Raw genomic sequence first — 27,564 nt, 5'->3', positions numbered from 1 at the left:
CATTGAGTCAAAGCAGCCCTCTTCTCCTGGGGAACGGATCTCTATTGCCTGGAGATATCTTCCAATTCCATGAGTTCTCCAGGCTTCCCCTGGAAACTGGAAGCTCTAGGTGGTAACCACAACCAAGAGCCTGTTGCACAAGCTTAGGCAACTTCACCTGCTGTGTTCTGTATTTTTTATTATAATGGCCTTTGGCAAGAAATGTTCTTTGTATCTCTCTGTCATTAGTGGCCATCGAGGCCATTCTGAGCCCATCAGTTGCCTTCAACTTGACTGCATAATGCCCTTCACACAGGGCTGCCATTGTTTTTTTACCTGGGGCTAGCGAGGAGATGCATTTCATGCCTATTCTCTGCCACCCAGCCAGCTTGTATCCAAGCCCAATTCATGGTGTTGGTTTTTAAAGCTTTGAGCTGTCTAAGACCAAAATGTATAAAGGAGCTGTTCTGTATACTCAGATCTGCTCCTGTGACTTTTCTCTGTGGGTCACTTCTAGCAGAAATCTATCGGGATACGGTCCGTTCAATAGAGGTGCCATTATTAGGAAATGTCCTTCCCAGAAAATGATACTATTCCCTGATGATGTTTTGTCATCAGATAATACCTGATCTCATTATGATGGTACTTCAGTTTCTTGTAAAAGTGGTGTTTCCTTAATAAAAAAAATTGTTTCATCCTATACTACTGCTAGGAAAAGTAATCAGGGAAAGAGATGAACTGATTTAATAAAGGAAGCCATGGCCCTCTGCTTGCAAGACCTGATCAAAGCTATTAATGATTTGGAGGTCATTAAGTCAGAGAGTCGCCAAAAATTCAGCTGCAACTCAACAGCGCATAACACACACACACATTCTACAGCTACTATTTGAGTAACATATTAGTTAAGTAACTGACTGCCACTTTTTTAAGGCTCAATCTATTTTTATTTATTTTTAGTACATTATTTTTATCCTGCCCTTTCTCCAAGGAGCTCAGAGTGGTATGCGTGGTTTTTTCTCTTGGCAATTTAACCTCACAACGATCCTGTGAGGGAGGTAAGGCTGAGAGCGACTGACCCAGTAAGCACAGTGGGGATTTGAGCCTGACTCTCCCAGGTCCTAATCCTAGTCCAGCAGGCTAAGCACTAGTTTTTATTTGTTTCTCTTCCTCCTCATCTAGCTCATCTGTTTTGATTATTGCAAGTTTCTTGGTTTTAAGTGTTGCTGATCTGAAGTTTTCTTTCCTTCATTAGCCACTCTGGTGGCCTATGTTGTCCCCAAAACAAGGTATATTTGTTGTGATAAATATACAAAATGATCTCTCATATATCCACACTGATCCCAATCCAACCTATTCTTCTATGTGCCCCTCACTTTCTGAGTTGCGTTGCAAGCTTCTGAATGACATCAGGGGTTTGATTTCAGCAGACGTGCCCACAGCAAGAACTCATTTTGTCATTTGCTTTCTAAAATAGAGTTCTAGAATCTTTTAAGTTTCTTTTTTAAGCAGAAGCAGTTGCTATTCCTTTTGGGCAATTTGTGAAAATTCCTCTCTGAATCAGTGCCACTTTTTGACAAAACAGCTATTTTCCCATGAAGAAAATTAGAGGTGTTTTGGCACGCTTTCGTTGCTCAAGTCATTCTGCCTGTCTGTAGGCTTCTCATATGCTTGTGAATTCATCTGAGCAGCCAAACATGAGGTCTATAACTATTTTCCATTTCCGTGGTGGCCCATGGTGATAAGTAAATCCTTCTGTTCTCGAAGGTTCTCTTTTCGGCCCATAGCTCGATGCTATAATAATTCTATGCCTTGAAAAAATTGCGGTTTGGTAGGTCATGGTGGTAACTTCTCGTTCACAAAACCATGTATATAGAGAGAGTTCTCTTCACATGACCCTAAAAATAGCAGGATGGTACTCTAATGGAGCGCTATGTCTCTACATTCCATGGATCTTTTTACAGAACATACAGGCTTCTCAAAGGTGTCATTCGTTCACTACACGCTTAAAATATGTGCACGTTACGTCTCATTGAAAACAAGGGATAAATGAACATACTTCATGGATTTCTGTGGTTCTTAGTATTATTATTATTTATTAAATTTGTATACCACCCTCCCAATATGGCTCAGTACTAGTAGGTGGAACCCTCTAGTTTGGAATGCAGACATGGGAAAATAAGAGGTTGAACATCCTCACCTCTATTACTTTTACAAAATCCCCCAAACTGCTTTTAGAACCATAGAGACATAGAGTTGAAAGATACACCCAGGGCCATCTAGTCCAGCCCCCTGCTCATCACAGGATCAGCCCAAAGCGTCCTAAAGCATCCAAGAGAAGTATGTATCCAACCTTTGCTTGAAGACTGCCAGCGAAGTGTTTTAATTGTCAGGAACATCTTCAAGATATTTAGCTGAAAATTCTTTTGAATTAATTTCAACCCATTGGTTCTGGTCCAACCTTCTGGGGCAACAGAAAATAACTCTTCTCCTTCTTTTATACAACAGCCTTTCAAAGCTGGAAGATGATTATCTTATCACCTCTTAGTTGTCTTCTCTCCAGGCTAAGCAGACCAAGCTTATAGAATCATAGAATTATAGAGTTGGAAGGGGCCATTTTAAAGCTCTTTAAAGAAGACTATCAATCCTCCAACAATCTCACACTGGAGCTATTTGACATATTTGTACCTTATGTGTAATTATTTTCTCGGCTTTTGTAATCCTGTGATTCTTCAGAGTAACCGTGCATGAGAAGGAAAGGGACCGACAGAGACATTTCATCTGTCCGTCCTGCGCCTGAGTGGCAGCTCTAATGAGGCTGACTCCACAGCAGTAATGCATTGGGTTTGATACCTCCCTTTCACAAAGAGACCCCTACTGGCATATCGCTGTGCGTGTGAACTGCCTGGTTGAAATCTTCAGCCGAACTTAATGTCACTGGAATCCTCCCCCACCATTGTGGTCTGTTGCGTGAATGGTAGCTGGTGTGTTTGCTTATCATTTGGGGGTATCTTGCTTATTCATTATCAGGCATCTTCTGGTGGTAATTGCTACTCTCAGCATCAAGAGGCATCAGAGCACTGTCTAAGGCAGGGGTAGTCAAACTGTGGCCCTCCAGATGTCTATGGACTACAATTCCCAGGAGCCCCTGCCAGCATTCGCTGGCAGGGGCTCCTGGGAATTGTAGTCCATGGACATCTGGAGGGCCGCAGTTTTGACTACCCCTGATCTAAGGGGACAGTGGGAGTTCGCTTTGGAATGGAACTCCGGTTTGAAGCCCCTTTTACATTTCGTTTTGTTTCTAAGTCGCTCTCTGCAGAACCCAGCGGACTCTTTTTGCATCGGCTTGCGTCTCTTTCCACGTGAAATCTCACTGTTTAAGAGACAAATGTGTCTGCCTGGGCAGAATGTTGCCAGCTAACAATTTGGGGGAAGATTCTGTGAGGCGCCCCCCCCTCCCCAAAAGATGACTCAGATTGTGTGCGTTTGAGAGGTTGTCATGACGACAGGACTCGCCACAATTGCATTTCTCGGCTTAGTGGCATTTATTTACGTGTTCCGCCTCCCAACGCCACCTCTAAAACCACAAGATTTAGAGTTAGAGCTGTATCAATAAACATCCAGTGAACAACCACCAGCTAAATCCATGGGAACAATGGCAGATGGCCAGTTGTCTCAAAGAATCGCATTTGATGTTTTGTTAGGATGTCACCCAATGAAAAATGCAGGCCGATAGAATCAATATGGCCTGGGAAGGGTCAGACAGGGAAGCCTACAACCTGTTGTGGTCAGCAGTCAGTTGGGTGGTGCTTAGAAGACACAGAACCTACAATGGAAGCCATAATCTGGTGAGCAGAGTTTGATTCCCCCCCCCCCCCATGCAGCCCACTGGGTGACCTTGGGCTCGCCACAGCACTGATAAAGCTGTTTGGACCGAGCAGTGATATCAGGGCTCTCTCAGCCTCACCTCCCTCACAGGGTGTCTGTTGTAGGGAGAGGAAAGGGAAGACAAATGTAAGCCACTTTGAGCCTCCTTTGGGTAGAGAAAAGCAGCATATAAGAACCAACTGTTCTTCTTCTCTCTCAGCCTCACCTCCCTCACAGGCTGTCTTCTTCTTCACATTTGATGAGCCAGTATAATGTAGTCCTTAAGAGGGGAAGCCTCTAATCTGGAGAGCCAGGTTTGATTCCCAACTCCTCCTCCTCATGCATCCAGCTGGGTGACCTTGGGCCAGTCACAGTTCTCTCAAAGATCTCTCAGCCTCACTTACCTCACAGGAAGGGAATCAGCAGGTGATTGTAAGATGCTTTGATACTCTTTTGGATAGTAAAAAGCAGCGTACCAAATACCAGCTCTTCTTCGGAAGGGGTTTCGGAAGGGAGATGTGAATCCCCGCACGCCCCCCCCCAGCATGGTAGAACCTGTCCACCACAGCTGCATTTCCCAGGGGGACACATTCCAGTGGCGGACCAGGTGCCCCACTGAAATGCGTCCTGCATGCAGACACATTTCAGTGCCAGTGCAGAATCAGCCTGAGACTGGGTGACCCAGGGAGGAGACAACTACAGATATTCCGTGACTCTCCTTGTGACCATAGCAATTGATAAAAACCAATGTCATTATCCCTGGGAAGTTAGTGGGAGTGGGCAGCAGCTCTAGGGGGGAAATCTGATTTACTCATGTACATTATTTGAATCTTAGACTGTGCCTTCTAAGGCCAGGTGGAAGGCTCCAGAAAAATAATTACATTAAACCTTAAAAACTATGTATCAGGCACCTGGAGGAAAAAAGACAAATCATTAATAACTAACATGTGGAATTTTAAATAGAAAATCAAAGCAGATAACTTTTTAAAAAGATTAATTGAAATGTCGTATTTTGCTTCTGCATTTGCAAGAAAATGGATGTGACAACAGGAAAGCTGTCTGATTAGAAGGCCTTTCTAATTGACATTTTCCATAGATCCCATTGATTTTTACTTACCGCCATCCTGCACTGGACTTTAAAAAGAGGAAATGGCGCACTCTGTGATTAGCATGTCCCATTTCAGTAATCTCCTTTTAACTTGGATGGTGCATTTGATCAAACAGAGACATTTTGGGTTCTGCTAATTAACTGCACGAATGCAAGATGCACAAAGCAAAAAGTGTTGGGATTAGAAAATATGATGATAAAAAGGGGAGGGTGGGCTGTTTAATAGCAAAAGGAAATTTCACAGGGAGAGTCAGTGTGTTGCTGGTTAGTGTGCTGGATGAGGATCGGGGAGGCCCAGATTTGATTCCCCTACTTAGCCATGGGTGACAATGAGTCAGCCATATTTTCTCAGCCTTACCTACTTCATAGGGTTGCTGTGAGATTACAATGGAGTAAGCCATTTTGGTTGCCCATGGAAGAGAAAGGCAGGATATAAATGGTAATTTTTTAAAAATTAGAAATAGCAAAGAAAGGTATCATAGCAAGGCAGTAATAAATGAAATACACACACGCACACACTGAGTAGTAGTGCTCATTTGATAGATCTGAGAGCCTGTGATAGACAACCTGACGTGGTATCATGGAATCATAGAGTTGGAAGAGATCTCCGAGGTCATCTAGTCCAACCCCATGCAGAATGCAGGAAATTCACAACTACCTTCCCTCCCACAGTAACCCCAATTCCATGACCAGATGATGCCTCTACAAAATCAGAATCCCTGGCCAATCTAGTCTGGAGGAAATTTGTTTTCTGACCACGAAGTGGCAATCAGCATTTCCCTGGGCATGTAAATGAGGGCCACAAGAACCAAGCTTCTGCCTGCCCAATTTCAATCTGCCTAAATTCACAGAATCAGCATTTCTCTGAGGTGGATATCTAATCTCTGCCTTATAACTTCCAAGGAAGGAGAACCCACCACCTCTAAGGAAGCCTGTTCCATTGGGGAACCGCTCTAACTATCAGGAATGTTTAGCTGAAAATTCTTTTGAATTAATTTCATCCCATTGGTTCTGGTCCAGCCCTCTGGAGCAACAGATAACAACTCTGTTTTATCTTCTACATGGCAGCCTTTCAAATATTTGAAGATGGCTATCATATAATCTCTTAGTCATCTTCTCTCCAGGCTAAACAAATCAAGCTCCCTCAACCTTTCCTCATACATCTTGGTCTCCAAACCTCTCACCATTTTCATTACTCTCCTCTGGACACGCTCCAGTCTGTTTACTTCAATCTGGGTTATTATGAGAGTGGAAGCCAACTGTTTTACCAATGAATGCTAAAGTATTCATTTACTTCCTTACATTCTCAAGACTTTTTGAGCTCTTGTCAATGCAAGCTTTTCATAGGCTCAGTCTTATATTCTGCATGTCCAATCTAGAGTACCTTTAGCAAAAAAAAAATTATATATTCTATAGAGCACTGACAGCCAGAGCCAGATGGTCCTGATTAGGGCCCAGCAGGTTCTGTCTTTGCCGAAAGGCAACAAGAAGCTGCACCAAGCCCCTCGCTAAGGGGTCCCAGTGCTCCTTGGGAGGGAAGAAAAGGTCAGGCTCTTCTGGCCACTTGCATCTGCTCTGTTGGGGGTAGGTGGAGGTTGGGTAGCTGGCTTCAGTAGCAGCATGGTTCCTACACTTCACATGAGGTGAGGGTCACCCAGGGCTTGACCTTGGCAGGGAGGCTGGTGGTAGGCTCCCTGCAATTCTGGCAACCCATCCTGGACTTCTGTCCAGGGTCCTGAAATCACTAGCATTGGCGTGGTGTCGGGTGGTTAAGAGTGGCGACTTCTAATCTGGCAAGACAGGTTTGATTCCCATCTCTTCCACATGCAGCCAGCTGGATGACCTTGGGCTTGTCACAGTCCTGATAGTGCTGTTTGTTCTGACCCTGCACTCTTGTCAGAGCTCTCTCAGCCTCGTATGCCTCATAAGGGTGTCTGTGGGGAGAAGAAGGGAAGCCGCTTTGAGACTTCTTCGGGCAGTGAAAAGCAGAGTATAAAAACCTACTCTTCTTCTTCCTGCTGTACCTTAACAATAGTTAGCTACATGATGGAGGTGTGCACTGAACTGTAAAAGCACTCACCATACAAAGCTTGGTCCTTTAAAGTGGGATGAACAAAGGGTTGGATCCAACTTTTCCCCTGTGAAAAAGAGAGGACACCCCTTTGATCATCATAAAGGCTATGCTGGGGATCAAAAGCCTTGTGGGACAATAGTAAGGTAGAGAATTGGGAAAGAAAGAGAAGAAGAAGAAGAAGAGTTGGTTCTTATATGCCGCTTTTCCCTACCCGAAGGAGGCTCAAAGCAGCTTACAATCGCCTTCCCATTCCTCTCCCCACAATTGACACCCTATGGGGTGGGTGAGGCTGAGAGAGCGCTGATATTACTGCCCGGTCAGAACAGTTTTATCAGTGCCGTGGCGAGCCCAAGGTCACCCAGCTGGTTGCATGTGGGGGAGTGCAGGATCGAACCCGGCATGCCAGATTAGAAGTCCACACCTAACCACTACACCAAACTGGCTCAAAAAGGGTGAGGAGGTAGCTGAGTCCACCCTATGGCGTTCTACCAGCATGACTAAGTTTGTAGTGACTGACTCACAAACTCCCCTTCCATGACAGGTGAGAAAACTCCCAGGATCTTGAGTTCCAAATAGGTGGTCGTTGAAATGAATGAAACTTTGCCCCCATTCGTTCTGACTCTCAGCTCAAGCTTTAATGGTGACAAGCTGGGTGAGTGGTCAAGATGGGGCCCTTCAGCCTTAACGGGACTCCCGGAGAGTCAAGGGCCAAACCACCGACTCCAGCCCGACATCTCTTTGGGCCAGGACACTCTTGTGATAAGGCCATGTTCAATTTCTCCAGGGGGGGAAGCTCTTGGAAGTATCCAGCCTGCTTGGCACACAGTCCTATTTCCTCCCTCCCCTCCCCCAGTTTGATACTACTCGACATCTCTGTGCCAGAACTTTGCAGGATAAATGCCTTTTGGAATCATGGCCAGGCCTGGGGCGTTAGCGACTATCAATTAGTTGCTGGCTCGGCCTCAGACCACTTCTCTGTTGAGGGCTCGTTAACACGTAGCGTGAGAAATTAATTCCAGAGGTCTTTTGTGTTTTTAGGATTAGTTATGACGCCAAGTAGCTTAGCTAGCTGCACCGCTAGTTGAGCTGCTGGAAGGAGAAAGCCAGGCTTTGCAATGTAAAGAAGGGTTTTGTTTTTTTGTTTTTTTACTCTCTACGTTTCCAAAGGCGGGGAGGGGTTATCGCATTTTGTACCACCGCTCCGTTGGGAAATCAGAGCCCACAGCAATAAAGTACAGTTCTAGGCTTTCACTTTGGAGGTGTATTTAAAATATCGTTAATCTTCTGTAGCCATGCTGGATTTAGATTGGCTCTGCTAATGCCTTGCCGCCATATGACAGCGCAAGCCTCACATCCAAGATACTCTGGAAAAGCAGTTTTGGGGAGGGGCATGAATAGTGCTGCAGATCCCAAAACCTGGTCATCCCGGGACTGCATTGACCGCCCTGGAAGGCGGGCTACGGCATGGAGGGGGAATGGGTGGTATTGCTCCCCTTCCCCTTTCTGCCAGCAGAAATGTTTCTTGTCTGATGTAGGCAAACAGATAAGAAATGAATGGCACGCAAAATCCAGCCATTACTGTGCATCAGCAAAGGCTGAACTGAATTCATTTCCATAGGAGTGGGCTCTCAAGATTTTCACAGCAGCGTACTAGATTGAGTCATTCCACCCAGGCACCTTCCTATGTCAAACAAGACCTTGCAGAAAGTTGCATGGATACAATCTGCTGTCCAGGCATCTTTTTGCTAGATTATTACAAGGAGAAATTACCATGTATTAGGGAAATTACTGCTCCACAGCCAGAACGTTTGAGATTCTGTTTTAAAATAGACAAAAATCCCTGGGTTGGATCCAGCTAACTTTTGTATTTAGTCTCACTTAATTTCCTTCCTTACTATGCCCCGTTTCATCCCACATGGCTAGTATTTTATGAAGATTATTTTTAAGGGTTTGAATTAGAAATCACACTGTACATAATATGATATGTAATAAATTTGTAAATCTATCACTTGTTAGGAATTTAGATGAACATGTCTTTTCAGTCATTCCATATATGTATTTATTTATATGAGTGTGTATACACATACAGATGAAGGGAGGGGAGAGAATTTATAACGGTAGAAGGATTAACTGTTTCTGAAATTAAAAGACATTTTTATGTTGTGATACCAGTGACTTCGGTATGTTCCATAGATTGAGGGAAAGTTTTGGCTCATAGATTTGGGAAGATGTAAAAAACATGATCAGTAACACAGTGTTTCAGCACACTGGAGAAACTAGCTGAGCAGCACAAGAATTACAGAACTGAAGAAAAGTGAATTCACTGCATAAAATCTGCATTCTGATCTCGCTTCTGTACATTTCATCCACGGAAATGTACAAAGAAGCATACTTAGGTTTTTCTCTAGACCTCCTCCCATTCCAGGTGGTAGAGCCAGCTTGGTGTAGAGGTTAAGAGCACTGGCTTCTAATTTGGCAAGCTGGGTTTGATTCCCCACTCCTCCAAATACATCCAGATGGGTGACCTTGGGCTCATTACGGCCCTGATAGAGCTGTTCTGACCAAGCAGTCCTGTCAGAGCTCTCTCCACAAGTTGTCTGTTCTGGGGAGAGGAAAGGAAGACAATTGTAAGCCACTTTGAGATTTCTTCGGGCAGTGAAGAGCAGGGTATAAGAACCAACTCTTCTTCTTCTTCTTCTTCTTCTTCTTCTTCTTCTTCTTCTTCTTCTTCTTCTTCTTCTTCTTCTTCTTCTTCTTCTTCTTGATAGGCCCAAACCTGCATAGCTACATCTAACGCCATTGCTGTAAACAATTCAAAGACAGATATCTGCTACAAATAGGCTTCTGTTGAGGTTGCCAAGTGTGGCTTGGAAAAAAAGATTTGGAGGCATAGTTTGGGGAAGGGAGAGGAGAGTCCTCAATGGGGTATAATGCTATACAGCCCACCCTCCAAAGCAGCCACTTCCTCCCAGGGAACTGATTTGTGTAGTCCAGAGATCAGCTAAAATTTCAGGACAACTTCAGGCCCAACATGGAGGCTGGCTGAACTAATTTCGGTCCAAAGCTATCTGTTGTTGTCACAAGCAAGCGAGTATTTGACATTACTGCAATAGATCTGTAATTACAACAACAACAGAAAAGAGCAAAAAAACTGGACCAATATATCCAAGTATTAAAAAAGAAACTCTGCTAAGAAAAACATGAGTGTTGCCCCGAAGCGTATTAGAAGAAGAAGAAGAAAAGTTGGTTCTTATATACTGCTTTTCCCTACCCAAAGGAGGCTCAAAGCGGCTCCCCCCACAACAGACACCCTGTGGGGTGGGTGAGGCTGAGCCCTGATATCACTGCTCGGTCAAAACAGTTTTATCAGTGCCGTGGCGAGCCCAAGGTTACCCAGCTGGCTGCATGTGGGGGAGTGCAGAATCGAACCCGGCATGCCAGATTAGAAGTCCGCACTCCTAACCCCTACACCAAACTGGCTCTCAGCTAAATCATTTCTTTCCATCACACCACAGGTCATTCCCTTGATCTTCTCCCTAACAATCCCACCCCTCCGCCCAATTGCTTGCAGAAAGGCACAATTTTTACAACAAACTAGAGGCACCAACCAAGGAGGCGTGAGTGAATTCCGCATTAAAGAGCAAAGAACAGCTATGGGGAAACTGAAGGCCAGCCCTGATGCCACCTGCTCTTCCCCTCCTGCATTTCTTTGATGCTGTCAGAGTCTGTAGAAGAGAATCTCAGGATTGGGACCCCAGAGCTGAATGCGCAGAGCGTATTTGATGAGAGTTCAATGCGGTGTTCAGCAACACTGTCAGTGCATAATAACCCCAGTCTTCCTTGGGGGACTCCCTGCCTGTCACCGTATCTGCTGGAACATTGTACGAGTTCTGCTTGTCATCCCCGCCTTTGAGTACATTGCAAAGAATGAATGCAAGAATAAATGGTACAGGACCAAACAGAACGAGCAAGCATAGGAAACAGCAGCTTCTTCTCATTCGAATAAAATGCTGACTCAGAGCATTTATTGGATAAGAGACCAAATATCTTGTGCTAGTCCTGCCCTTTCCTAAAAGCCCTGCAGAGCTGTCTTAGATGATAAAGAAATCAAATCATTCCTGTTCAGGTGCAGCCAAAAGGGAGTGTGTGGCCTGTTTATTTCAATGGAAGATGTGATTTAATTCTTGGGGATTCATAATATATCATTCATTATACACCCAGTGATATTCCAGCAGGGACTGTGTCACTTTTCCTGATAGGGACTAAGGTACTTGTGGAATTTTCAGGAAGGATAGTGGGTGCCACCACATAATGGCTGCCATGGGAGGCAGGAATGGTCACAAAATGGCTGCCCTTGTAGGTGATTACAAAATGCTGGAAATGTCCAAGCCAAGGATCCTCCTGAGATAGGGATAGCTATTTTCAAATGAGCACTCCCTGCGGGTACAATGGAGATGTCTTCGGCTCCAGTGAGGAGGATGAAAGCCAAGACTAGCTTTTTCGCTATGGGAAAGAAGCACGTAGGCACTAGAAAACCCTGGTACCCATCTGTACCACACTGGGGATCACTGTGCTATGAGTGGCAGAGGAGATGACATTCCAGCATAAGCATGAACCCATTTGAGTGGCCTTGAAGCATCCAGTCCATCTCAATGAGAGGCTCCCGGGTATGGGAGAGAGAAGTAATGACAGAACAGGAAGCATGGGCCTGCGTTCAAGTCCCGCTTCTAATTCATGGGCTTACAGCTGGTCATGGCCACCTGGCAGTTTTGCTGCCCAATTTGTCATATGGGAAAAGATTAGCCTGTTTTACTGGAGCATTGTGAGGAAAATAAAATAAAGGTAGAGCACGCTGCAAATTTAAACTGAGGAGGCAATAACGATGGTTCACTCTGTATCCTGAAAAAGAAATGGTAAAGAGTAAGGGAATATGTCACATTATCCACGGCTGCAGCCATTTCAGGATTCCTCCCCCCGCCCCCGTTCCCTGACAGTTCTATTTGTTTTATCCACACATTTTGCAGGTCTGTTCATTCAACCGTACAGTTCATGAATATTCCATAGCAAGCAAACCTTTCCGTATGCCAAGTTCTGCCTTCAGCTGCCTTATAAATTCCCACCATGACACTGGACAGCAAGAGAGATTTTGCACTGGTTAAATATGGTGGATATTCAGTTCCGCTGACATGCTTTCCCTTCCTTTTTTCTGCAAAGCATGTGCTACTGACAACCTTGGATTAGAGTTCTGCACAATCCAATCCCTAGTCATGAGCATTTATTTACAGCCATGTCTCTAAGGCAGGGGTAGTCAAACTGCGGCCCTCCAGATGGCCATGGACTACAATTCCCATGAGCTCATGGGAATTGTAGTCCATGGACAACTGGAGGGCCGCAGTTTGACTACCCCTGCTCTAAGGGTTACAGACGTGCCAAGTCACAGCCCATTTATGGCAACCAGATTAAGGCAACAGATGAGCAGATTTGGTTTTCCACTGGCAGTGCATAATAACCCTGGTCTTCCTTGGTGGGCTTCTATCCAAGTATGAACCAAGGCCAACCTGATTAGTTTTTGTGATCTGAAAAATTGGGCGAGCCTTGGCTGTCCAGATCAGAGCATACCTGTTGGGTATGACAAACACACCCTGAGTATGACACGAAGTCTGAGAAGAAGAAAAAGAGTTGGTTCTTATATGCCACTTTTCTCTCTCAGAGCGAGTCTCAAAGTGGCTTACAATCGCCTTCCCTTTCCTCTCCCCACAACAGACACCCTGTGAGGTAGGTGAGGCTGGGAGAGCCCTGATATTACTGCTCAGTCAGGAACAGCTTTATCAGTGCTGTGGCATGCCCAAGGTCACCCAGCTGGTTGCAAGTGGAGGAGGAGTGGGGAATCAAACCCAACTCACCAGATTAGAAGTCCGCACTCCTAACCGCTACACAAAGCTGACAAAAACTACACATGATGGCCAACATGTGACCACTTCCACCCAAAAAGTGCTCCTTTATCTCCTTCTTCTCTTCCCCTAATACAGGGCAGTCCCTGGAAGTAAGCCCTATTGCATAGACCTGAGTTGGATTCTGAGTAGGTCTGGCTAAGTAAGGCCAAGTGCCTCATGATCCTCTTGCTGCAAATTTTGGTCCATTATCCTCTGCTGCCTATTGAAAACATGGGCAGAGACACTTGTGACATGACATCATATGTTCTGCCTTACACATTACAGAGAAGGAGAGGAGAGAATAGCTATCAGAAAGCTATCTGTCTCAGTAGCAACACTGCTGCCATAGGATACAGGGCTGGCTATAGAGTCACAGAAGAAGGGCCTTCAGCTGAACTCACCAAAGTAGGTTAGCTGTTGTAAAGATTTTGCTGGGATTTTCAGTTTTATAAGAGAGCTCATGACTGTAAACCTTGCATCACACAGACCTTCAGTCAATTAATTGAAACAGCTTTATTGACCCCATGAAGACATGTTTTCAACAAACATTTCAAGAAACATTAAGAGGTGGTATTTTTTGCTGGTCTCCCATCCAAACGTTGACCAGGGCTGTCCCTGGTTACCTTCTAAGATCAGGGCTGAATCTGAACTTACTTTGGTTATTCCGTTGGGTATCCTGTGGATCCTGCTAAATCCAGATTGATTTGAACTTGGGTCTTCCTCTCCCCCCCCCCATTGAAACAGAAAAGTGTTCTGCACATGCTTAGGGAGGCTCAGAGGGGGAGGGAGGAGCCAAGCGCAGCAGGAGCCTCTTTTCTTTTCTTGAACGAGGGGGGGGGAGAGGATTAGAGACAGCAGAGGAGGGGGGAAACCAAAAGCCAAATCTCTACCGACAAAAGTTAGGGCTTCTGCAGCTTCTGCTGAGAGAAAATTAGGGCTTCCCCTTTAAGAAAAGCTAACGGCCTTGGCCAATCAGGGCTTCTCTACCATGGAGTCAGCCCTGGGCATTCAAAACTTCTCTACCATGGACCCCTTCAGCAAATTCGAAGCAGCCTCGTGCTTTCTCAATTCGATTCTTCAAATATTGAGGGTTAAAAGCACTCTAAGATATTGCAGGATGAATGTAGGGTCACTCTGGATCAATCATGCTTGTTGCAGAGGGAAAATTTAAATCGGACAAAATCAAAATGGAAATTGCATTCAGTGGAGATGGCAGGGACTGAATCAACCTGGGATTGGAATAAAAGCTCCATGCAGACTCCACCCAGGCTAGCCTGGGATACCCAGTTCAGAGCTCTTCTTCCAGCTATCACCCTACAAAGCCTTGAGTCCAGCTGTTTCACTTTCACAGCACCACTGAAAAGAATCTGGTAACTGGAGATGCTGTGGATTGAATCGGAGTCCTTCATAGGAAAAATGCATGTCCTACTATTGAGCGACAACCCCTAATTTGTAAACAGACACTGCCTATATTGCAAAATTATAGCCGTCGCTGATGTTCCAGCCAAGATTTTGAGAGAATTTTTGTTGCTTATTTAAATCTTAAGGGGGGGGTCTGTTTTTTTGAGAAGGGGGTGCAATTTGAATATGTTTCCTAGCACTTTCACAGCCCAGTATCCCATCAGCAACTGCATCAAAAATAATTATATCTTGTAGCTGAAGTGTGTAATGATAGGGCTTCCCACTGGTCTTTAGAGGAGTGGAAATGCACAGTGCCATATGTAGTGACAAAGTTAGACTCATAGAATGATAGAATCATAGAGTTGGAAGGGGCCATACAGGTCATCTAGTCCAACCCCCTGCTCAACGCAGAATCAGCCCTAAGCATCCTAAAGGTTTCTGTCTGACTGTCTGTCTGCCTCTCCCTTTCTCACCCTCCCTCCCTCCCTCCTTGCACTTTCTATCTCTTAAAAATATCAATGATTTCCATGCATATTCAGGAAAGGAAGTCTTCCTCAGCAATCAAGCTTATTTGCTTAATTACACTTCCATCCTATCTTGGCATCCTGCTGCCTCAACGAAGCCACCCCGGAGCCACCAACCCTTACATTTTGTTCTCAACGAATATAGGGGAGGGGGGGAGATCTTGGTTGAGGTCCAGCAAAGCAGCTGGGGCTGGCGAGCCTTGAGAAGTGTCGCCTTTTGGTATTAAGATGATAAAAGCATAGAGGACCTCGACAAGAATTCTCTTCGCGGCGATCGGATGGAGCACAGCCTTTAATACCTTGTTTCTGGCCCTGGAGAGACAGGGAACCAGAGCACATAGAGAACAGGCTGAGCAAATAAACAAAAACAGAAAACCTTTGTTTGCTTGATCCTTTTGTTGTCAAAAAACACAATGCTTTTGACAGCCCTTTTGAAATTCCATCGTTTTTTTTCCATTCAAGACTTTCCCCTCTGGGCTAATTTCACAGGGTTCCATGGTCTTGAGAAGCAAGGTTCATCCCCTCCCACCTACTTCCCACTGGGTTTGGGGGCATTTGTGTACCTCCTGGGTTTCCCCCAGCTTTTCTTCATACCATCCCAAACTTGGGAGGAATCACTGCAGTGTCTGGATGGCTACAAGGATTTTCCCAATACCTTTGGCAAACAGCAGTCATTTCCCCTGCCCTCGGTCCTGGGGTGGTCATCTCCCACCACGCTGGCATGGGGGAGGTCTTTTGGGGTGTTTACGTAACTTTTGACTTTTAACCTTTTAAAAACTGGTTACATAATCATCCTGATGATGTAAAATCCTGTATTCCTGGCTATTTGAATTTCTGGCTTTCTTTTCTTAAAAAAAATAATTCCAGCCTCTTTCATTGCAGAGAGATGTGTTTCCCCCCTATATTTCTGCACTGTGGGTTACTTTTAAAAAATTAAAATATAAGCTGGGTGTCCAGAGAACCAGATATATGGATTGCTACAACATTGTAATGATATCATAACATTCATAGAATCATAGAGTTGGAAGGGACCTCCAGGGTCATCTAGTCCAGTCCCCTTCACAGTGCAGGAACTCACAACTACCTGCCCACCCACAGTGACCCCCATTTCATGCCCAAGTCATCCCCCCCACACACACACACAAATCTCCAGAATTCAGCCATCCCACAGTGGTGATCAGCAGTTCCCTGGGTATTCAATTGCCAGTTTAGAGAAAAACCTGAAAATCTCAGGGTCACAGCAGTAGTGGGGTGGGGAGCACTGATGAAGGACCAGAGCAAGAAAAATGATCATGTGGAAGCCCTGTTGCCACGGTGCCAAAGCAGCCGCTGCAACAGCAGTGGAGCCTGTTCCACTGCACAAAACACCTAGTCTCTAACAGGGAAGTCTTTCACATTACTGTTCTAAACCAGATGCTATTGTTTGTTGGCCTGATTTCAAGCACAGTGATGCAGGGATGGGGAGTTTATACAGCAAATGTCCTTCTGTTAATGAGCCACCTCTGAAGCACTATCAGTGTTTCAAATAGTGCCGCACTCCCTTCCCCCACTGCCCTTTTTCACCGTGCGATCTACCTCAGAGGGTAGCGATAAAACAATATGGCATATTAGCGCTATAGCAGCACCATTGAGAGTCAAGGCATCTCAGTGGTGCCAGTACAGCACTGGAGGGCTATATTGATTTAGTGCTATAGCACTCCATTAGCCTTGGGGGAAAAAACTCCAAGGAAGGTTACATGGCAAAAAAAAAAAAAAAAGTGAGGAGGAAAAATGACAGTGTAGAAACACCCCAGCAATTCCGAAGTACAACAAAGGGGTAGAAAATAGAAAAAAGTGCTTTCACTCAAAAGTGGCTCAATCACGCTTGGGTAACCCAACACAAATGGGTTTGTATGAACAGGTAAATAAATTCTGCTAGTAGCCAATTACTAAAATGTAATACAAATGGAGTTTAAAAATGGCTAGAAAGTATGTAAAAGAACTTCAGAGGCTAGTCTTTGAGGCTCTGGGGACTTGTGATGCCACTTGGCCTCTCTAAAATATAATCAAGTCCGCAGACGGAAATTAGCTTTGAGATATGGAATTGAGATCACTGTGGTAGGCAGATAGATGTGAATTTCCTGCATTCGGCAGGGGGTTGGACTAGATGACCCTGGAGACCCCTTCCAACTCTATGAGTCTATGGTTCTATATCTCTAGGATGAACAGTCATTTTATATCCCCCCTAGCTGCCTCTGCAAAGCAGCATCCTGGCAGCTGTTGTGGTCCAAGTCCTTATACCCGCTTTGCAACCTTCGTGCTAAATAGTTGCTTGGATTTAGGAGTACAAACCACTTGCTTATTGACTATTTTTGTGCTTAGACCCCCTTCCTTGGGGGGCTTTTTTGAAGGGGAGCCTGGATGAACCTGGACAGGCATTGCCTTCCAATTGCAGCTGCGTCCATTCTGCATGTGTCTGGCTGTAGAACGCTGCTAAGGAGGCTTGAACAGGTCATGTCCTTTGGTGATTTCTGGGTTTTTTTCAGCCATTCCACCATGAGCTACCCTTTGAATGGCTGGTGGATACCTGGGAAACACCCTAAGAGATAGCTTCATCCATTTATTACTGTTTCTGTTTTTGGCACATACAAAAATGCCAGCCACGAAACTAGACAGAACGGAGCCTGTAATTCAGATGACCTGTGCTTCGGGTCTAGGTGACATTTGCTTCAGCACGTCTTTCTCCTGGTGTTTTCCTGCTTAACTTTTGTTTCCATTTATCAAGGGGGAGGGTGTTCTGGGGTTTTTTTTTTAATGTGCCCCAGCGAAATAAATTGCAGCTGGAGCTCAAATTGTTGCTTAAAAGGGAAGGTAGATGAGATTTCTCACTTAATGGAACACGGCAACCCTTGGACAGCTAAGTACGACCTTAATGCCATTAAGGAATATGCAAGCCAGCCTACCTAAAGAAGGCTGAACTGAGACAGCACACTTTGGGGCTCTGTATGGTTGAGTCTTGGACAAAGGCTATGAGGACCAGACAAACCATTAAAGAGACTGCTCTTTGGACTAGTGTCTTGAGCAGTGTCAATGTGGGACCCATGGGCACCATGCCAGCTGTTGATACCTTTTTTGGCTTTCTCCAAGATCTTTTGGAAAATGGGTTAGTCCGGTGAGGCTAGGATTGTAAGCCCCCCCTGCCATGGGTGGGGGATGAGAGACACAGTTGTCAGTTCCAGGTTGGGAAACACCTGCCCCAGGGGAATTGAAAGCTGCAATCTGGAGATGAACTGCAATTCTTGGAGATCCCCAGGTCCTACCTAGAAGATGGCATCCCTAGGTGGGGCTCTTGTCCAGAAAGCCTTCTGATTGGCCACTGGAAATGTTTGGTTGTCCAGATTAAAATAAAGCTTTAGAGGCAACTGCCGCTACAGTGCTGGTTCAATTTCCCCACTTCTTCTCTTTCCCTTTTTAAAAAAAATTGCTTCCCTTCTCTGAACTTGAGCTTCCTCTAGTGACAGCCATTTGGCTTCACCTCTTGTGGCAGCCATTTTGTGTGGTTGCATCCATCACCTTAGGTCCAAATTCCAAAGATGCCCACAGGCCCAAAAAGGTTGTGGAATGTTGGTCTTGAGTACAGCTGTGACTGAAATGAAATGTTAAGTAATAGGTCCACACTATGGCAAAGATGAGAAGATTGAGACAACATGAGGGGCGGATTTTAAAAAGATTTTACAGCATTGCAGCCATTAATGTGGAGCTTTTTAAGTGATTAGGTAAAGCAAGAGGAACAATTTAAGAACCAGCTTTCAAAAATAATCTCAACATTCTCTATGTCTGCACGCTGCCTTGGGGAGGGGGTGAAAATAATACATGGTAATTAAACTTAATATACTTTTACAAAATTTAAAATATAGGGTATACCTTTCTAATGTGATCCTTGTAGAGACTACCAAGGCAGCATAATTTTATGGCACCATTGTCTCAGCCCATTTGCCTGACATTAACTTACCTGCCACAGAAAAAAATATTTATTTAGTAGATTGGAAGCACCCAGCTTTTCTGTTCTTTCAGCCCAAGCAGCATTCTAGGTGCTAAATTAGGGTCACCATTTCTAGGCTGGGAAATGCCTGTAGATTTGGGGGTGGAACCTCGGGAGAGAGGGAGGGATAATACCACGAAGTCCTTCCTCCAAAGCAGCCATTTTTTACCTAGGAAACTGATCACTGCTGTCTGGAGATCCATTTTCATTTTGGTTGGTCTCCAGGTTCTGTCTGGACATTGCCAACCTGCATAATGCTAGGGTCCTCACAGGAACACCTTGGAGGGCCCACATCCTGCCAGTGCTGAGGCACCTGCATTGGTTGCCAGTTGCAGCCTGACTCAGGTTCAAGGTTTTGGTATTAACCTTTAAGGCCCTTCCACAGTCTGGAACACACATACCTGAGGGACCGCCTATCACCTTATGCCCCGTGCAGGGTCTTGCACTGTGCGGGTATGAATTTGATGGTGATTTCTGGCCCATGGGGAATTTGCCTGGCCTCAATTAGGGCCAGGCCTTCCTTGGCTTTGGCCCCGACCTGGTGGAACAAGCTTCCAGAAGAGCTGAGGGACCTGCAGGAGCTTCAGCAGTTCCACAGGGCCTGCAAGACAGAGCTCTTTCAACAGGTCTTTGGGTGAGGCCAGGGTGTGCAAGATCTGGGGGGCCCTCTGCTTTACTGAATTCTATACTTTTGATAGTCGGGAACCTGAGAGTGATCCCTGAAGTGCTGGGGGGAGGGCGTTGTATTTCTTACTATTTATTGTTCTCGCCATCAGATTGTGTTTGGGTTTTAATGTTTAAATGCTTGTGAGGATTTTTTATGTTGTAACCTGCCGTGAGCCAACTTGTTTGATGGAGGTGGGTAATAAATCAAAAAAATTTTTTTAAGAACCCTGACCAGAAGACCGTGTTGACCAAGGTCTTACAGTCCAAGTGCTGCATCCACATGTTTGGTGAGCCAGTTTGGTGTAATGGTTAGGAATGTGGACTTCTAATCTGGTGAACCGGGTTTGATTCCCCGCTCCCCCACATGCAGCCAGCTGGGTGACCTTGGGCTCCCCACAGCACTGATAAAGCTGTTCTGACCAAGCAGTGATATCAGGGCTCTCTGACCAAGCAGTGATATCAGGGCTCTCTCAGCCCCACTCTCCTCACAAAGTGTCTGTTGTGGGGAGAGGAATGGGAAGGCGACTGTAAGCCACTTTGAATAGAGAGAAGTGGCATATAAGAACAAACTCTTCTTCTTTTTCCATGTATGTATTTATTTATAATTTAATTTATATCTCGTCTCTCCTGACTAAGTTGTCTCGAGGCTGCTTACATCAGTAAAAACAATATACCCCATAAAATCATAAAACATTAAAAACTACAATTACATACAACAAACATTATCATATGAATCCCCAGATGGCGGTAAAAACCAATGGTTGCCCTCTATTACAGTAAGCTGTTAACAAACTTCTATTTACCTGATCTAAAAACACCACTTAGGTAGGCTCAGATCAACTGCACCGGATGTGCAGCGCTCAATGTTGGGCGGGACCCCAGTTCATAACTCCAGGTACTCCCCCGGCCTCAACCTGGTGGAAGAGCTCCATCTTACTGTAAGAGCACTCTTACATTAAGAGTGGTACCATGTCCCATTTAAATTTAAATGGTGCTCAAGGAGATAATAAAATCAGCTGGTTGGCAGGGAAAGGGAGACTAAGTTAGGGTTGCCAGCTCTGGGTTGGGAAATACCTGGAGATTTGGGGGGTGGAGCCGGTGGTAGGATTTGGGGAGGGGAGGGACTTCATCATCAAAGGGGTATAATGCCATAGAGTCTGCCTTCCAAAGCAGCCATTTTCTGGACCAGGGTCATAATTCCAGGAAGTCTCCAGCACCACCTAGAGATCAGCCACCCAGGACTAAACAGTGTCCTGCAATCCATTTTCCAAACAGCTGCCTGCTAGGAATCTGGTGCTGGAAAAGGACCTCATTGATGAACAACCCCCACTCCCTTTAAATCACAATTTGATTGCAAATCAGGAGCATCAGCCTCAAACACTTCAAATAAATTTGTTAGATTTAGGTGAACACTTGAGATGGTTGGAAATGGTTCCAGACTGTCTTGCATCATGATTTCTGCATTCGCACCCAGTCCCTCATCTACCAAATACACATTGCTGTTAATGACTTACATAGAAGAGGTGCTTCAATCCTCTTGAAGTGAAGGAGAGAGGCGAAGGTGCATGGTGGTTTCCCTAGTATTGCAATCCTGGCCAGCCTGCTCGATCGATGCAGGAGGAGGTGGCCTTGTAAAAAAGCTGGAGGGCACCACGTTCAAAATGACTGGGGAAGAGGCCAAGGAGGACACTCCCAAGTCCAACTTGGAAAGGTTTCCCCACTCAAAGTGAAATTTCAGTGGAACTGAGCCTGCCTCTGTGTTATGAGCCAGGACTTCCTTGGTGGTCTCCCATTCAAATACCAGGGCCAGCCTGGCTTAGCCTCAGATCTGATGAGATCAGGTTACCTTGGGCTATGAAGGTCAGAGCACCTCCACCCAGTGAAAAAATAATGGATCCATGCGTTCTCTTATGCTAGGTAACTTCCTCCGAAAGGGGTGGCCTTGGGGGGAAACTGCTTCTATCAGAGGTAAATGTGTCACCCATGGGGAGTTATCGGATCCAACTTAGTAATAACTGATTTTAATCAAAATAATTGCCACCCATTTAATCATTTCCCAAAGTTCTTCTATCAGCTTCCTCCTAGAAACTCAATTAATCTGTAAGCATATGTTTGGCAACTTCCTATCCCAGCACTGTAAAACCGTACACATTGTTATCTTCTGAGATTTCTTTGTTTCTTTCCAGTAGCCACAATCAGAAGCGTTCATTTGATGGGACTGTCCCCTTTAATATTTTGCACTGATTAACACAAATAAATGCCTTGGAGTCACAGAAATTCAGTCAGGAGAGTCTTCCTCTGCATCTGTGGGAACATTTCCTGTGAGAAAAACTCTACTTAAGTCAGCTCTCTCTCCCTCTCTTTCTGTTCCTGGATTCCTGCCTGGTTATCTTGAGGCTTATGTTCCAAGACAGCAATATCATTAAGGGAAAATACCTTTTGGCAGCTGCCCAAGGAAGGATCCAGTATGGAACTACAAAATCTATGTTGCATTTGGGTAACTGAATCATAACAGGCCACAGCTGAAAAAAAGCCAAATGGGAGTGGAGACTTATTTACTAGCCCTAACAAGACGTCTGTGGCAATGCAGACATGTATGTGCAGCAAGCATTATACCTGTGCTACTGATGAGAGGGAATGAAAACGGATTGCAGATTCTTCTAATTTAACATGCTAAATTTAGTTGAAGAACAATCCTTTTTAAATTCTCAGATTTTAGCAAGCACACATTGGGTGGTGTGTATGTGTGCCTGTTCGGTGTACATACATAAAAAAAAAATTTAAGTGGCATTTGGACATAAAATTCATCTCCATGCTGCTTTATTTTATTTTATTTTTTTTTACTTCATTAATGCCTCGACTTTCTCCCTGGAATGGACAGGCTAGGTTCTACCACTCCCTCAGTGTGACCAATGACAGCTGAAGAAATATTTTGAAATAATAGTTGCAAGTTGGAGGATTTATGAGTGAAACTGTGGAAAACAGCTACTTAGAGGGGATTGAAAACAGTCAGATGGTAACCAAAGGATCCCATCCCCAGTCTAAAAGTTCAATGGAAGCGAAATGTCATAACTTCTACCTTACTTCCTTAGTGGTTAATACCATAAATCAGGGGTAGTCAAACTGTGGCCCTCCAGAGGTCCATGGACTACAATTCCCAGGAGCCCCTGCCAGCAAATGCTGGCAGGGGCTCCTGGGAATTGTAGTCCATGGACCTCTGGAGGGCCGCAGTTTGACTACCCCTGCCATAAATAAATGTTTACTTGAATTATCGGAGGCTTGCACAACCACAGTCAACCGGTAGTTGAGGTTTCCCAGGTTGTGTGGCCGTGGTCTGATCATTTTAGTCCCTAAAGCCAGTTTGGTGTAGTGGTTAGGATGTGGATTTCTAATCTGGCATGCCAGGTTCGATTCTGCGCTCCCCCACATGCAGCCAGCTGGGTGACCTTGGGCTCACCACGGCACTGATAAAACTGTTCTGACTGAGCAGCAATATCAGGACTCTCTCAGCCTCACCCACCTCACAGGGTGTCTGTTGTGGGGAGAGGAATGGGAAGGTGACTGTAAGCTGCTTTGAGCCTCCTTCGGGTAGGGAAAAGCGGCATATAAGAACCAACACTTCTTCTTCTTCTAAATACCAGATTAAAGCTACCAGACCATGGCCACTGTCATCAGGTGCACAAATTGTTTTGGGAAAGGGTGATGGAACCCACAGACTGCACATATATAGGCTGAAATTTCACAAAGTGGGATTCAATATAAAGAGAATGTAGAGAAAGCCCCTGAGAGCAGGGTGCAGAATATGAATGCAGCATCCTTCCTCAACTATTTTTAGAACACCCCTTCCACGCAAAATACTCCGTTTTGAGCATTCCTACAGCTACGAGTTTTCACAGTTACACATAGACCATTACATCCATGTATTATGTTTTAAAGGGATCGCTTTATAGACTGCTCAGCCTTTAAAAAACAGTGTTTTGAACCAAGCCTGTAATAAATAAATATTTCATTGCCAAGAGAAGCCATTTTTTCTGATAGAACATCAGACCTTTGGACTGGAAAAACAGATGCTTCCAATACCGCTAGTCTAACAATTTTGGTGTTATAACAAGAACATCCTGGAACATCAAGTTTTATTTATTGTTTTTCTTTGAAAACTACGGTCCTGAATTTGGATTCTTACATGTTTATGAGAGTGGGAGTGGGAGTGGGGGGGAAGCCAAAGGAAGCCATAACCAAGTCTTGTTGTTAAATATTTTAATCTTTTTCAGCAATAGTAACCATTGCCTCTTTCTTTGCAGATTTTGGCCATCATCTCCATCATGTTCATTGTCCTCTCGACGATTGCCTTGTCACTCAACACCCTCCCTGAGCTCCAAGGCATGGACGAATATGGTAATCCCACAGATAACACCCAGCTGGCCCACGTGGAGGCAGTGTGCATTGCATGGTTTACAATGGAATACCTCTTACGGTTCCTATCCTCACCTAAGAAGTGGAAGTTTTTCAAAGGGCCACTGAATGCCATTGACTTGTTAGCCATCCTCCCCTACTATGTCACTATCTTCCTCACAGAATCCAACAAAAGTGTACTTCAGTTCCAGAACGTGCGGAGGGTGGTTCAGATATTTCGTATCATGAGGATACTCCGAATTTTAAAGCTTGCCCGGCACTCTACAGGTTTGCAGTCCTTGGGATTTACGCTGAGGAGAAGCTACAATGAACTGGGACTCCTAATTTTATTTCTGGCCATGGGCATTATGATCTTTTCTAGCTTAGTTTTTTTTGCAGAAAAAGATGAGGATGATACAAAGTTCAAGAGCATCCCAGCATCTTTCTGGTGGGCAACGATAACCATGACAACCGTTGGCTATGGAGATATCTACCCTAAAACACTCTTAGGTAAGATTGTTGGTGGGTTGTGCTGTATTGCTGGTGTCTTGGTGATTGCCCTTCCTATCCCAATCATTGTAAATAACTTTTCTGAGTTCTACAAAGAACAGAAGAGGCAGGAGAAAGCCATCAAGCGCAGAGAAGCCCTTGAAAGGGCCAAAAGAAATGGCAGCATTGTGTCCATGAATATGAAGGATGCTTTTGCCCGTAGTATTGAACTGATGGACATAGTGGTGGAAAAGAAAGCAGAAAACGCAGGGGAAAAGGATAAAGTTGAGGACAATCATTTATCCCCAAACAAGTGGAAGTGGGCCAAGAGATCACTGTCTGAAACCAGCTCTAACAAATCGTTAGAGGCAAAGGAACAACAAGGGTCACCTGAAAAAGCACGTTCTTCTTCCAGTCCTCAGCATCTGAATGTCCAACAGCTGGAAGACATGTACAACAAAATGGCCAAGGCACAGTCTCAGCCAAATCTTAACACTAAAGAATTAGGCCAATCCAACAAGCAAAAAGAGGAACTGGAAATGGAAGCAATCCCTGGCCCAATGGTTCCTTTACTGACCACCCGTGCTGATGGAATCATTGACATGAGAAGCATGTCAAGCATCGACAGTTACATCAGCTGTGCAACAGATTTTCCTGACTCCGGGAGATATTCCCACAGTCCCCTAGCTACACTGCCTAGCAAAGGTGGAATAAATCCACTTCATGATCCTTATCGGCGAGATGGAAGTGGGGCAAAATTCATGGAGATAAAACCCAATCTGGAAAGTGGCCATTGCTCAGCCTTTTTCATCGAAAGCCCCAAAAGCTCCATAAAGGTTACTAATCCTCTGAAGCTAAGGTCTCTGAAGGTTAACTTCATGGAAGAGGATGTCAACTCGATAGGATCGACAGCATCAAATGTCTTGAGAATATATCCAGATTCCCTTAAGAACAGGGGAATCCCAGGGGCAACCACGGATAGTTCCATACATTCCGATCGATCTTTGATGAGCCCAGAAACGTCTCTCTACACAACAGCGAGTACAAGAACACCCACAAAATCACCGGAGAAGCAGACGGCAATCGTTTTCAACTTCCATGATGCCGGGATACATAAATATATTGACGCCGACACCGATGACGAGGGCCAAGTGCTGTATGACTCAAGCCCTCCAAAAGCCCCGCCTGGAAATACAAGCCCCAAATACAGCATTTCAAACAGTGGCTATTTAAGGCAAAGGGACAGTGTTTTTAGAACAGAGAAGAACCACTTAGAGACTGCTGCTTTACCCTCCTCACCCAAACTCATAGGGCAGAACTGCCTTTATTCGATGGAGAGTATCGCTGGAAGAACCCGTGGTAACCAGGGAAGTATCAGATTAGAGAATCATATCTCACCCGAGGTTCACATATTACCGAGTGGAGGAGGAGGAGGAGCGACACATGGAAATACACGCGATCAAAATATCTGACTTGGGCTCCAGAACTCTTGTTGAAAGCTTAAAATTAAAAAAAAAGACTAAGAGGGAATGCCTTTACACTCGACACACAAAGAAGAGCTTCTGCATGGCATGAACTTTTGACTGAAACAAGCCACCTGTTTTCTAAAAGCCAAGAGAATGCCCTTAAAGTGGGCTAGAGAGAAGACCTCCTCTGGAACCACTGCAGTGTTTTGCTCCCCCCCCCCCCAAATCCAGCTACAGTCCTCAGTCAAACTGAAGATGGTGCACATTTACTTCCTTCGTTGAAGTCAATGTGACCAAATATTCCATTTGCTCCTTCTTTTCGATGAACCTCAGTTTGTGGCAATGCCAGTGATCTAATTTGCATTTTCCCCTTAAAGGAGGCCAAAGCAGCCGAATCAAATACTGGAACAAAATTGGTAGATACGAAACACTTATCACTTTTAGCGTAGGGGAGACTGTTCCAAACCTTCCCCATCTATGCCTTTTTCTCTGATGGATATACAAGGTCTAAAGGTCACAGGGTGGGCTTGGCTAGGTTTATGGTTAGGTTGCAGTTTTAGTGAACTGAGTGTTCTAGAGAAATAAACTGTTCAAATTCTCTGTGTGTCCTTAATATATACTGAGATCGGCAGTTTCATTTTTTAAAACAGCAGGGTGAGTTGCACCATTTGTACTCTAAACCCCAAACACACTTCCATCCCATCAAAACGAGGTGAAATTTGCACTCAATACTGCTAAAAGGTAACACCAGAGCTGAGACTAGGAAGGCAATTTTCAGTGGAAAAGACAATGAGTTGCATGAAGGAGCTGTCCAAAAGTAGGACTCTCCCGAAAGCATTTTTATGAATGACACAAGAGTTCTGTTGGCCTTCTTGGAAGTGAACAAGCAATTTGGTTCTCGCCCTATTCTGTTTGTGTGGAGGGGGTGTCCTTAGTATGGTATTACCAAACACCAACAGATTGGTGAACAAAAGGAAAGCACAGCCATTAAAGGTTCTTACTGGGGTAAAAAAAAAAAGAAATGACAGCATTGACCTAGGAGGCTATACTGGGCTAGGAGAACAGTTTCTGCACCGAGGCAGCTGAAATAAAGAGCAGGAAAAGGCATCTGATGGCTTCCCCCTGAATTATATGCACATCCTTTCAGTGCTTGTTCCCAATCTGTTCACCAGGCTAGAAGAATCCTTCTGCAACATTTTGCACTTAAGTAGTGTAGAATGAAAAGATATGCAAGTGTTAAATAAATACATATGTAAATATGCAAGAGAGAGAGAAAGAGAGAGAGAGTTGACCCTAAGCAATGAGCCCTGATGCTCCTTTTCCTTTGGATCGGGATCAATCGAGACCAGCTCCAGAGGCATGAATGGGAAGGGAACGGGGAGCTAACATCTTAAATAGTTTCAGCTGTTTCGTTTCTAAACTGACCGTTTCCATCAAAGCGAAGATCAGCAGCACCAGCTTGGATTTATAACTTATACTGTTATATTCAATGTAGTACCATTTAATTTTCTTGGTATTAAGAAGCACTTTATGTTGATTTCATGATTGTTTTTCGGGGAGGGGGGAGGGAAACGAGTAGAGAAGCAGAATGTATTTTTTTAAAAACCTAGCACTTTAAAAAAAAAAAGCACTATCTTAATTTGTGCC

General features: G+C 44.7%; 1 protein-coding gene across 1 annotated transcript in view; it reads left to right on the top strand.

Annotated features, from left to right (window-relative positions):
* The window catches only part of KCNB1 (potassium voltage-gated channel subfamily B member 1), a 214,319-nt gene extending 187,804 nt beyond the window's left edge, over positions 1 to 26,515 (top strand). The window contains exon 3 of the mRNA XM_077335590.1: positions 23,872 to 26,515. Coding sequence (XP_077191705.1) covers positions 23,872 to 25,923 — 2,052 coding nt within the window. The 3' untranslated portion in view covers positions 25,924 to 26,515. The remainder of the gene's footprint in view (positions 1 to 23,871) is intronic.
* The last annotated feature ends 1,049 nt before the right edge of the window (positions 26,516 to 27,564 follow it).

This window comes from Paroedura picta, chromosome 4 (genome assembly GCF_049243985.1).
Source record: "Paroedura picta isolate Pp20150507F chromosome 4, Ppicta_v3.0, whole genome shotgun sequence".
Taxonomy (NCBI): Eukaryota; Metazoa; Chordata; class Lepidosauria; order Squamata; family Gekkonidae; genus Paroedura; species Paroedura picta.
The sequence above is the reverse complement of the archived record's forward strand: the minus strand, read 5'-3'. Positions and strand labels throughout refer to the sequence as shown.